We start from the raw sequence: 12,752 nt of genomic DNA, 5'->3' as shown, positions 1-12,752 counted from the left end.
TATTATGATACATGATGTTAAAGTACTTGCTTTGTTCTGTCATGGTCTGGTGAATTAATTATATCTAATTCTTCTTGTTCTGACTTAGCCTTTCTTCAAGATTAGATCAAAACATGAAGTATTACAGCTACAGTCCCTGATGCATTAGTTCAAGAAGCAATGTAATATCACATTTGTCACTTGTTTTATCAAGCAATGTATCAAAGAACTTTATAGTTAAATGTGAAAAAGTGAAAATTCTGCTAAGCGACCAGAGTTTACAATGGAACAATCAGGAATATTTCCCCAATTATGTAGCCCTGGAACACAAGTCTAACAAATCAAGGGGATTAGGAATGACTTCAATATATTCCTTTCTCAGAGTTCCTAGTTAGAGATGTATTAAATACTTTAAAGTGAACAATATTATCAAGATAAAAAATTGTATAGCAAGATTACTTTTAGGTAAACTAAAGAATATAGTCCCTATTGTCATTTATTGAGGTTTCCATTGAAGTAGAGAATGATTTAGGATCTTTAAAACATACCTCCACAATATATTAATTGTATTTAATTCTTAAATTTCATCTTTAAAAGTGCCATTTTATAGTGTTTTATGCTAAATATATAAAAAAGAAAAATGTTTTTAATTAGAAAGACCTATAAAAGTCGGTAACATTAGTTGACTTTTAAAACTACTGAACTCTATTTGTCATAATCATTTGCAGCATTAATCAGGAAATATCTGTGATTTAATGAACAGGTTTTGAAAACATATTAAATTTGAGATTCCAAGTTGATGTTGTAGCTCTCCCAGCCTAACAACCCCCATCCTGAAGCCTTTCGTGTATGTAGAGCTTTTAAAGTGGTAAAATTTCATTAGGGTGGGTTCTAATCTTAATAAAGACTGCTGTCTTTAAGAGAAGAGATTAAGACACAGAGATACACCAAGTAAAGTTCATGTGATGACACAAAGAGAAAGGACGAGGTCCAACCCAATGCCAGCGGTATTCAGAAGAATCCAACATCCAACACTGCCAGAACTTTATGTTGAATTCTAGCCTTTAGAATCATGAAAATACTAACTTTTTAAATTTATTCTACATGGTATGTAGTATTTTGCTATATTGACTTAGGTCCAGGTAATCTTAAATTTGAATTCAACAATCTTTACAGGGACATTGACTGAACACTTGCCACCTGGAAGAGCCTAATAGAGAGGCAATATGTAACTCAGTTAATTCTATAATTACCACAGCTAGAAATTCTGATGATGAGATCTAAAACAAGGCCACTGCTAATTATTCAAGCATACATTTTATATGCAAAAAATTAGAGTGTCTTTTCCATCAGTGGCAATCATACAATTAGAAAAGATTGTAAACACCTATCACTTAATTCTATGAACTGAGTGTCCTCCAAAATTCTAGTTTTGAAACCTAATCCCCAATGTGATCATATTGAGAGATGGGCTTTAAGGATTAAATCAGAGGGGCTCACTTCAGTGCCTTTGTAAATGAGGCCCATTGAAACTGGTTTATGCTTTCTGCCATATGAGGAAACACTGAAGTTACAAACTTTGAAGTATGAATTATCACTAGACAGTCTTCTGGCATCTTGGTCTTGTACTGCTTAACTTCTAGGACTGTAAGAAACAAATTTCATATGTCACCCGGTTCATGGTATTTTTGTTACAGAAGCCCAAATTAACTAAGATACTTACTCTGACAGAAGTTATTGATGATATCACCTTTGCCCTAGATGGAATTCAGATTAGTCTCAATTCATTGGCATAAGTGATGATGGACAATAACATTACTTTATTTCTTGTCAGATTGTCCTAACAGTGTCTGTGTCATTACAAATACTTCTTGTTGAACTCCGATCAAAGAAACAGGAAAAGTGGAAAAGGTTAAATGTTGACTTAAAATAAAACCTAGAGCCGGCCACGAGGTTCTCGCGAGATCCGCCTCCTCAATACCAAGCGCCTGTGTCTGGCACAGCCGGTGTGAGACGAAGAGACAATCCTTCCCCGCCGCCCGGATAATCAAGAGTTTTGGCCGGACCTTTGAGCACACACCGAGATAGTGAGGAGCCAGACGAAAAGCACAGACTATGGCGCTGAAACGGATTAATAAGGAACTTAGTGATTTGGCCCGTGACCCTCCAGCGCAATGTTCTGCAGGTCCAGTTGGGGATGATATGTTTCATTGGCAAGCCACAATTATGGGACCTAATGACAGCCCATATCAAGGTGGTGTATTCTTTTTGACAATTCATTTTCCTACAGACTACCCCTTCAAACCACCTAAGGTTGCATTTACAACAAGAATTTATCATCCAAATATTAACAGTAATGGCAGCATTTGTCTCGATATTCTAAGATCACAATGGTCTCCTGCTTTAACTATTTCTAAAGTTCTTTTATCCATTTGTTCACTGCTATGTGATCCAAACCCAGATGACCCTTTAGTGCCAGAGATTGCACGGATCTATAAAACAGGCAGAGATAAGTACAACAGAATATCTCGGGAAAGGACTCAGAAGTATGCCATGTCATGCTACCTTAAAGTCAGAATAACCTGCATTATAGCTGGAATAAACTTTAAATTACTGTTCCTTTTTTGATTTTCTTATCCGGCTGCTCCCCTATCAGACCTCATCTTTTTTAATTTTATTTTTTGTTTACCTCCCTCCATTCATTCACATGCTCATCTGAGAAGACTTAAGTTCTTCCAGCTTTGGACAATAACTGCTTTTAGAAACTGTAAAGTAGTTACAAGAGAACAGTTGCCCAAGATTCAGAATTTTTTTAAAAAATGGAGCATGTGTATTATGTGGCCAATGTCTTCACTCTAACTTGGTTATGAGACTAAACCATTCCTCACTGCTCTAACATGCGGAAGAAATCATTTGAGGGGGAGGGAGATGAATGCTCAGTTGTCACATCAAAGGAAGCAGCATTATTCTAGAAGCATCCATTTTGTTTAAACCTTCCACTGTTAGAGATTTGAGGTTACATGATATACTTTATGCTCATAACTGATGTGGCTGGAGAATTGGTATTGAATTTATAGCATCAGCAGAACAGAAAATGTAATGTATTTTATGCATGTCAATAAAGGAATGACCTGTTCTTGTTCTACAGAGAATGGAAATTGGAAGTCAAACACCCTTTGTATTCCAAAATAGGGTCTCAAAACATTTTGTAATTTTCATTTAAATTGTTAGGAGGCTTGGAGCTATTAGTTAATCTATCTTCCAATACACTGTTTAATATAGCACTGAATAAATGATGCAAGTTGTCAATGGATGAGTGATCAACTAATAGCTCTGCTAGTAATTGATTTATTTTTCTTCAATAAAGTTGCATAAACCAAAAAAATAAAAAATAAAAAAAAAATAAAATAAAACCTATTTGACTCTTTTAGTTTGGTTCTCATAATTGTTGAAATTTGCTCTTTTGTCCTGGTTGGGTAATTGAGGTTCCTGTTTCCAAAGCATGTCAGTGACTATTAAGTGTTCTGGGTTTTATCATAGTTCATACGATGCTGATCTGTTGTATGTCATCCAGTCATACACTCTTCCACAGAGTTGCTCTCCACTTAGTTAATCACCATAGTAATAAGAAAACAAAAGGGTAAAGGAGATTTTATAATGCAATTGTCTATGAAGATTACTGAACATACTCTGAATAGTGGAATTTCTAATTGAAGCTTTCCCTGAACTGGTCAACTTATCAAAAGAAAAATAATGACTATAAGGGTGAATGAGAGACTGAATATAAAAATGGACAATCACCAGATCTTATGTTAAAAATATAACCCTGATCCATATCTGCAGCAACAAGTCCTGGAAGCCAAATACCATTTTATCAACCAATCAAAAATGGCTAGGACATTATTAATAACTAACAGATTTCATAATTTTTAATTCTGCACCTAAGTAAAATACATACAGAAAAGGCAAACAGATACCCACAACCAAAGTCAATAGCCTCCAATCGAGCATACTTGAAGCTATCCCTTTATTCCAATAAGTGTCCACACTTCTCTGTCTGCCTTTAAGTCTCTGCCAAATCTAAGTGTTGGTTCCTGAGTTAGTTGCTATGAATAAATAACTTCCATTTGTTCTCCTTTGGATGGTCCTTCCTTTTTTATTTCTATATTCATATGCCTGATTTAGCTGTTGCTAGAAAATATATTTGTTTTCACCTTCAAAATCTCTTTCAAATGAATTTCATTGATGGAATCAAATGTCACACTGATGGGAGGTTCTGGAAAATGTATTACTCAGGGTTATCCAGAGAAACAGCACTAACAGCATTTATTTATATATTTATCCATTCTTTTTTTTTGTTGGATTTGACATCCGAGTCTATGGAGGTTAACAAGTCCTAACAGCTGTACAGTGAGTAAACAAACTGGAGAACCAGCAGAGCTCCTGGTGGCCATTCCATTCAACTCCAGAAGACTTCATACTAGAAAAGAATTGATATTTCAGTTTAATTTCAAAGGAAAGAAAGGGCTGATCTCTGAGACTGAAATCTGTTAGGGGAATTCTCTCTTAGTTAAGGAAGATTATCCTTTCTTTTATATCCAGATCATCAACTGATTGGAAGAAGTCTGCTATCTTAAGAAGGGCCATCTGCTTTAATCAGTGTACCAGTTCAAAAGTAATCTTATGAAAAACCACGGTCACCAGAAAATTTTAGAATAATATTTGACCAAACATCTGGGTACTTCATGGCCTACTCAAGTTGACACATAAACTATAATCATAGCATACAGTTTTCTAGCTCCTAATATACAGGGAAGAGTAAATATAATGCGTAGTACAAATAATTTTCAGCAAAAAGTAGAATTGTCTAAGATAAGGAAAATGAGGGAGCTGGTGAAGCTGAAATGTACGGACATGATGATGAAATCAGCTTGACATTAATTTTAATGTGTAATGACACATTCAGTGAATATGGTGAACAAAGAGTGGATAACATGAGTGTGAAAAACAAGAAAGATTCCTTATAAAAAACGATAAAGAAAACAATTGTACCAAGTACTGAGTTCTGAGAAATTCTGATATCTAGAGCTAATGTAGAAGGTAATATAGAAAGAGTGACGGAATAGCACTTAGTTAGAGAGCAAAGTGTCATGAGAAACATAATAAGGGAAATGCCTTAGAATGTTACATGGCATCTTTACCAAATGGGACTGGGAGGACTAATAAGATGATAAATGAGTACTGACAGACTCAAGGGCAGTTTCCATAAGATGTTTCAAGAGCAAATCAGGCTGATGTAGTTTGTAGCCTCTGCAAACTTCTAGTTTTAATTCTACAGTAAACTAGATATTTGTACAATACCTAAAACTCGTAGAAAAAGTGTGGTAGTACTATCAAATACTTGCATAATATAGTGTAAAACAGATTTAAATCATGGAGCGCAGATATCAAATAAGAATTATGAAAAACCTCAACAGAGAAAAACATAAACCTTTATAAAGGACGCAATACAACTTTTTGAGGAGCTATAGCATGTCAGCAGACAAAAAGATGAATATTATCAGATTGTTAAATGTTCCTAAAATAATCTATAAATTTCAAAGTAGTGCACTCAAAAGCAAAAGCAAAAGCAAAATTAAAGTTTTTCATGTAAATAAGAGCCTTATTTTTAAATTCACATGGAAAAGCTAATAACCAAGAAGTGATAAAACAAATTTTAAAACTATAGGCATAGGTTTCCATTACCACATGTAAGAACCAATTACTGGTTCATATGGACTACAATACCATTTAAGTAAGTACATGATGTGTGTGTGTATAATTAAAATAAATCTTACTTAGCCCTAAATATTTCTACCTACCTCTTCATAAATCTATGTATTTAGAGATAAACAGCAAACTGTTAGGAGGAGCCTCCTGTGGAAAGCTGATATAGGTTGGGAGTGATATGGAAGAAACACTTTAAATAAATCTATAATGTGTTATAGTATGAATGTATTCACTATTGATTGGGAGTTGAAAATTTATTTTAGAAGGAAAGTAGGAATTGAACAAAAAGACATTATAAGCTAATGGATATGTCAAGAAGATTAGCCATGAAAAAATATTGCTATCAGGAATGATTTTTAGATATGGAAAATACTGGAACATACTTAAATATTCATGGAGTGAGCCAATGGAACAAGAGCAATAAAGAAACAGAAGATGAATAATGGAGGAATCGGAGGAATCAAGATCCTCAGAAATGTGAGGAGTGATTGGACTTTGCTGGGAGCAGAACCCTGCAGAAAGTGCCAATGCTGATAGGCTTTCAAATTTGCATTGAGAAGGGAATGATTAACAGAGCTGGGATTGTGGGTCAGACTGAGTCTGATTTCTCTGCATTGCTTCTTGCGAAGTGTTTTAAAGTAGGAAAGTTACTTGTATTTTTCTCTGTGTCAATTTTCTCATGTATAAAAAGCAATATAAGATAGAACCCAATTTAAAGAGTTGTTAAAAAGACTAATGAAATGCACTTTGAACAGTCTAGCAAAGTAAAAGTTTAATATAAGTTGACAATTATTTTAATCTTTTTCTCAAGAAATATGTGTTTAAGTTTTTAGATTAAAGAAAAAGCAAACATTTTAAGGAGAATTAAAATGGAGAGTGTTGAAGAATAAAGGAGAATAGAAATAATAAAGAAATATAATTTGATTGTTGGGCAATTTCAAGGATCTACTAAAGGTTGGCAAATGTAAATCTAGTTTTCAAAACCTAGGCATAAAATTTGTGTACTTATACACACCAAAAGATGATTTATAGCTATCCCTTATGTACTAATTTTTAGCATTTAGTTTATTTCAGGCATTCTAGTTAGGAGGGGCTACACAAATTTTATCTCATTTAATCTTCAAAACAAATTGCTATTTAAAAAGCCAAATAAATCCAACTTTGCTGTCCTAAGAAATATTTTTATACTTAATGGGTACCTCAGAAAATGCATCTACTTAAGCGTGGATTCACTTTCATCTATTCAAGCAATAAAAAAAATAGTGGTAGTCTATTTATGATTGAGCAACCTCAGAAATCCTTCAAAGTGTAAAGAGATTATATCACCTTTTTGTTGCAAACTCTCCCATGACCTCTGGTAGCATTCAAAATCCCACACCTTAATAAGGCTTACAAAGCCCTGCATGGTCTGGCATTCTGCTAAATCTCTTTCCTTGCACCTTTCTGCCTTAGCTGACAGTGTTCCAGTCACGCTCCTCTTGCTACACCTTGAACATTGCAAGGATCTCCGCCAACCTCAGGAACAAAAAATATAGCTTCTCTTAAAATTCTGGCAAAAAGTTACGTGTAGTTTCAAAGATAAGTGAACTAAATGGAAATTAATGAAAAGAAATAGAGAAGTTATTAGAAATAATTTGATATTTGTTAAATCATTCACCATTGCAGTTAAAGGGTTCCCTCGTTATTTTATTGCACTGCAAAATATATAGTCTGCAGATTGGAAAAGCATATATAATGCAGTTTCCATTCCTGTAAGGAGGAATTGTGTTACTTTTTGTCATCCATTGTTATACCTAAATTACAAAAATGTTGTGGCAGATGAATCACTGTGATTTAAAATTTTCAAAATCATTTGACCTCCTAACACATTTCATGGGAATGATAGTTCTCAGAAACATTTTGGAAAAGGCTGCAGAAGAAGAACATCTCCCATTTCTGTTCCTTAATCTGATTTGGAATTATGGCACTATATTAGCTAGGAATAGAATACCATTATTAAATAAAATTCCCTAAGCAACAAAGTAATAGAAGAATAGTTAATCAGATAATAATTTCTGAGAAATACTGAATAAATTTAGTTGTTCAGTATATTTATGTTCATGGTTGAGTCTTGGTATTATGGGAAACTCTGACCAATCCATGCCATTTACTTAAGTATTTATTTCTGTTCGGACTACATGTGTGCTGGAACTTTGGTCAGCCACTTTCTATGAGTGTTAGTTGACCACATTTTTATCACTCTGAATTGGTTCCTCATCAGTACAAATCTGGCAATCTTATTTTACATAATAATGTTGCTGCAAACATCAAATAAGATAATGCACATCAGAGGGCTTTTAAAGCCATGGTACACAATACAGACATATCGGATTGATTTATAGAGACTGATTTAAACCAAATAAAATAACAATATTTGTTTTAGAAAATCTCATATTTTCAAATCAGTAAATCATAGCAATACTTCAGATTGCCCTTTTAATATATATATATAAGTAGGCATGCATTATTGAAACAGTGCTACAGTTTGTAGCAAATACATGCAGTATCTCTAACTACTAAAACGATATAAAACTAATGTTTGAATGTTTGAAAATATAATCATATTCTAATGCAGCTTCATTGTCAGTACAAATAAATAGTATAGAAGTTTGCTATGAAAAATTAAAATAGCTATGTTCTTTGAAGTAAAATTGGCTTGAATGAAATATAAATCTTGAAAGTATTAACGATATTCATGAAGTGCCTATTGATCCAATTCTCTCTGAAGTATAGTCCTTCAAACACCTTCTGTCATGCATTTGATCCAACCAGATGTGTATACTCAAGTCCATGTAAACCAAAGGGAAAAAGCTCATAAAGCTTTGCCGCCCCTATCGCATGCCACCATCTGTGGAGCCTAGTTTTAATGTGATTGCTTCAGTGGGTACTTATTTTTGCATGAGGAAGTTCAGACTGATGTATTCTCATGTCTTTTCATATACTAAACATTTACATTTGTAGTCAAGGGGAATCTCATTTTGTTTTTTAATCAGTCTTATTCAGAGAATCATAGATATAAAGAGACACAAGAACAGAGATGGGTTTAAAATAGAAATTTTCTGGCATTAGCTCTTTGCTTTCTTCATTAAGCCATCATTCTAATAATGTCACTAAATCCATTGTGTTCTAGCAAACTTCCTGACCTACCCCTCTTTCTAGACTCAGGAGTGTCAATCATCTGGGGAAATTAAAGAATATGAGTGAAGAAGAGTAATGACAAAGAGGAGGAATAAACCTTTAAAGCTGATGCTCTTCAATTATGCCACAATTTAAAATGAAATCTGGTTTTAAAGTGTCAAATATTGAAACACATTTGTTCTTCTGGAATCAGGAAATCTAAAGCCCCATGATCTGAGAGACAGCTTTAGAAGAGAATTAATTACTTTAACTAAAGTCAAATAAACAAACAAAAAAATTAGCATGAAAATAAGTTTTGGGAGAAAATCAACTTAATGTGAGCACATATTTTTATATAGTAGGCAGCAATATTCTCTTTAAGAGAAAATAATCTAAAATATCCACTACTACATAGTTGAGATAGGTAAAATATCACTAATATTAGTTTTATGTGGCACATATTTTATTCTTTTAACTCTATGGCTTGGACAAATCTATTTACATCTTCAACCACTTTGCCACATTTTTGTTGATCTCATATTTCTTTTCTGAAAAAGTATCTTGAAGTAAATGTTTCAAAGAATATTTTATTTAAAATATATGTATATGCACCATTTATCAGATTCTAAATTGATTTAAATATTGCCATTAATGATGAATACTATATGTAAGAAAGACCATATTTTTTAAGAAAACATTATATTCTGAAGATTACTGGAAATTGCTGATTGCGGAATAAATATTGGGTCATATGCAATTTTTCTTTTTTAGATAATCAAGCTGAATTTGGGAGTAATATAATTATCTGATTATGAATATTTTGTGTTTCAATATCACAACTAAGTTACCCATTATTTTTAATACTCTGTATTATGTTGTAATGCATCTTTAATCACTGTTGCTCAATTTGAAATTTAAATACTGATTTTTTTCTCAAAAATTCTTATATATCTTTCCAAAATTTAATTACTAGATGCATAATATTTTCAGTTTTCTCTAAGGGTTGATTTAAACTGTCTTATAAATTAGTTTGCCCTTGCCTCATGAGGATAATAATACATTCATTAGAAACTGTAGTTAGAGTTTGATTGCAGCCTACAATTACTGTGTCAACTAGTTATATAAATATATCCTGGCCCAAAGGGAAAGTGTGTTCACAAAAGATCCTACGTGAATACCTAGAGAACATTTTAGAATACCGAGAGAACATTTTAGGTTATATTGGCACTGACCATTGTGGAAGATGCAATCCTATTCTCCTGGAAGCTGGAAATTTGGGTGATTTGATTTTCTAATAAGCTAGAAGACTAGGAAAGTGGAAAATCAAACCATTGGAAAGCTGAGGCAGAGGTCCTACAAATAAAATTTTAAATAATTTAATTTTTATGAATATTCTTTTTTATTGTTTGTTCTATTTAGTTATACATGAGAACAGAAAGTATTTTGATTCATTGTACACAAATGGAGTACAACTTTTCATTTCTCTGGTTTTACACAAGGTAGAGTCACACGGTTCATGTAATCATACATGTACATAGGGTAATGATGTTTGTCTCATTCCACCATTTTTCCTTTCCCCTGCCTCCATCACTCCCCTCATTTCCCTCTACACAATCCAAAGTTTCTCCATTCTTCCCTTACCCACCCCCACTTTATATATCATCATCTACTAATTAATTAGAGAAAACATTTGGCCTTTGGTTTTGGGGATTGACTTTTCTCACTTGTGTGATATTCTCCAACTCCATCCATTTACCTGCAAATGCTATAATTTTATTCTTCTTCATGGCTGAGTAATATTCCATTGTGTATACACACCACAGTTTCTTTATCCATTAATTTATTAAAGGACATCTAAGTTGGTTCCACAATCTCGCTATTGTGAATTGAGCAGCTATAAATATTAATGTGACTGTGTCACTGTAGTATGCTGATTTTAAATCCTTTGGGTATAGGCCAAGGAATGGCATAGCTGGATCAAGCAGTGGTTCCCTTCCATGTTTTCCAAAGAACCTCTATACTGCTTTCCAGAGTGGCTACACCAATTTGCATTCCCACCATCTATGTATGAGTGTACCATTTCCCCCACATCCTCACCAACACTTACTGTTTCCTGTTTTTTTTGATAATAGCCATCCTAATTGGAGTGAGATCAAATCTTAGGTTAGTTTTGATTTGCATTTCACTAATTACTAGAGATGTTGAACACTTTTTCATATGTTTGTTGATCAGTTGTATGTCTTCTGTGAAATGTCTGCTCAGTATCTTTCATACACCTTTTACAAATCACATGTTGGCTATAGAAAAAAGTGAGAATATTTGGGCTTGACAATACCTTTGGTCATATTTCAGACTACATTTTGAATTATAGACTAAACATTCCTACTCTGAAAATCCAAACTCAGAAATGTTCCAAATTCCAAAACTTCATGTCAATTTGCTGATATAATTGAAAAATTCCACATCTGACCTCCTAGGGTGAGTCACAATCAAATGCAGACATGTAATACACAGTTTATTTAGGTACCCTGAAAGATAAAAGACCCTTCCAGACCCTGTTGAATGCAATATGTATTTTCTGTGCATCCCCATTTCCTTGCCATACGTACACCCACAAAAGCTGATACAGTGGCAATTGTGCAGGCCAGATGCATCAATGGCAAGCTCCCCAGAATATCCCACCCAGGATAACACTAACTTGCAAAATTCAGTGTCTTTTTTTTTCTTATTCTCTGTTTTGTGGTGTAAATATTTTTTGAAAAAGTCAAAAGAAAGTCTGTTGTTGTCCTTATGGGTAACAGTGATAAGAAAGAGGAACAATTTATTTTTATATATATTACGGAAAATTGAGTTGTTGCTGACAGTAGACAGTGGTATAAGTGTGAATCATCTTCCAGAAGTCACCATGTATTGCCCATTGAAACAAAAGAATAAACAGTTGAAATTCTATATAGAAAGTTATAAGTGCAAGTTAATGAAAAATAGAAAATTTGCGCACAATCTAAAAATGAATATCTTGATCATGTATTGAAAGACTGTATCCAACAGCATCACAGTGACTACATGTCACTTAATGATCTGCTCATCATAACACAATGATCTGGAAGTTGAGGGGAATATTCAACAGATGGGTTTCAGTAATTTTGGAATTACATGAATTAATCATTTTATGTATTTATTTATGGTACTGAAAATTCAATCCATGGGTGTTCTGCAACTAAGCAACATCCCCATTTTCTTTTATTTTTCATTTTGAGACAGAATCTCACTATTTTGCTGAAACTGGCCTTGAATCTGCAATCTTCTTGCCTCATCCTAACAAGTAGTTGGGATTACTGATAAGCACCAGCACCTTTGATAAAATGTTTAACTTTTATAGGTGCATGGTGAAAATATCTGTTGATAACAAAACAACAGAGAAATTCATTAGCAAATTTGTGAAGATTTTTGCTAATAAAAATCTGATGCCAGAACAAGTCTACAATTCTGGCAAAACATCACTAAATTAGTCATTATTGCCCCAGAAAGACACTGACTATCATAAATAAGAGCCCCTATAGGAATTAAGGACATCAAGGACAGAAAACTTGTCCTAATTGTGCTAATATAGGAGTCACACAAAAGTGTAAACTTACTGTATTACAGTAAGATGAAAGCTTGCTTTCTGTTTCAAAGAATTGAATTTTTAAAAATTTTTCTTTTTTTTCTTCTTTTTTTTTTTTTGACTACTGGAGATTGAACTCAGGGAAACTCAGCCACTGAGTCACATTCCTACCCCTATTTTGTATTTTAGTTAGAGACAGGGTCTCACTGAATTGCTTAGTGCCTTGCTTTTGCTGAGGCTGGCT

General features: G+C 33.5%; 1 protein-coding gene across 1 annotated transcript; it reads left to right on the top strand.

The window, feature by feature from the left end:
- Positions 1-1,925: 1,925 nt before the first annotated feature.
- LOC306666386 (ubiquitin-conjugating enzyme E2 D3-like) lies at positions 1,926-3,358 on the top strand. Its single transcript, XM_079148427.1, has one exon. The coding sequence runs from the start codon at positions 2,095-2,097 to the stop codon at positions 2,605-2,607; it is 513 nt and encodes a 170-aa protein (XP_079004553.1). The 5' UTR covers positions 1,926-2,094; the 3' UTR covers positions 2,608-3,358.
- The last annotated feature ends 9,394 nt before the right edge of the window (positions 3,359-12,752 follow it).

Source organism: Sciurus vulgaris (genome assembly GCF_902686455.1).
Source record: "Sciurus vulgaris genome assembly, chromosome: 7".
NCBI lineage: Eukaryota > Metazoa > Chordata > Mammalia > Rodentia > Sciuridae > Sciurus > Sciurus vulgaris.
The sequence above is the reverse complement of the archived record's forward strand: the minus strand, read 5'-3'. Positions and strand labels throughout refer to the sequence as shown.

Coding starts and splice junctions, on each gene's coding strand:
- LOC306666386 (XM_079148427.1), top strand. CDS start 2,095: ATGGCGCTGAAACGGATTAATAAGGAACTTAGTGATTTGGCCCGTGAC.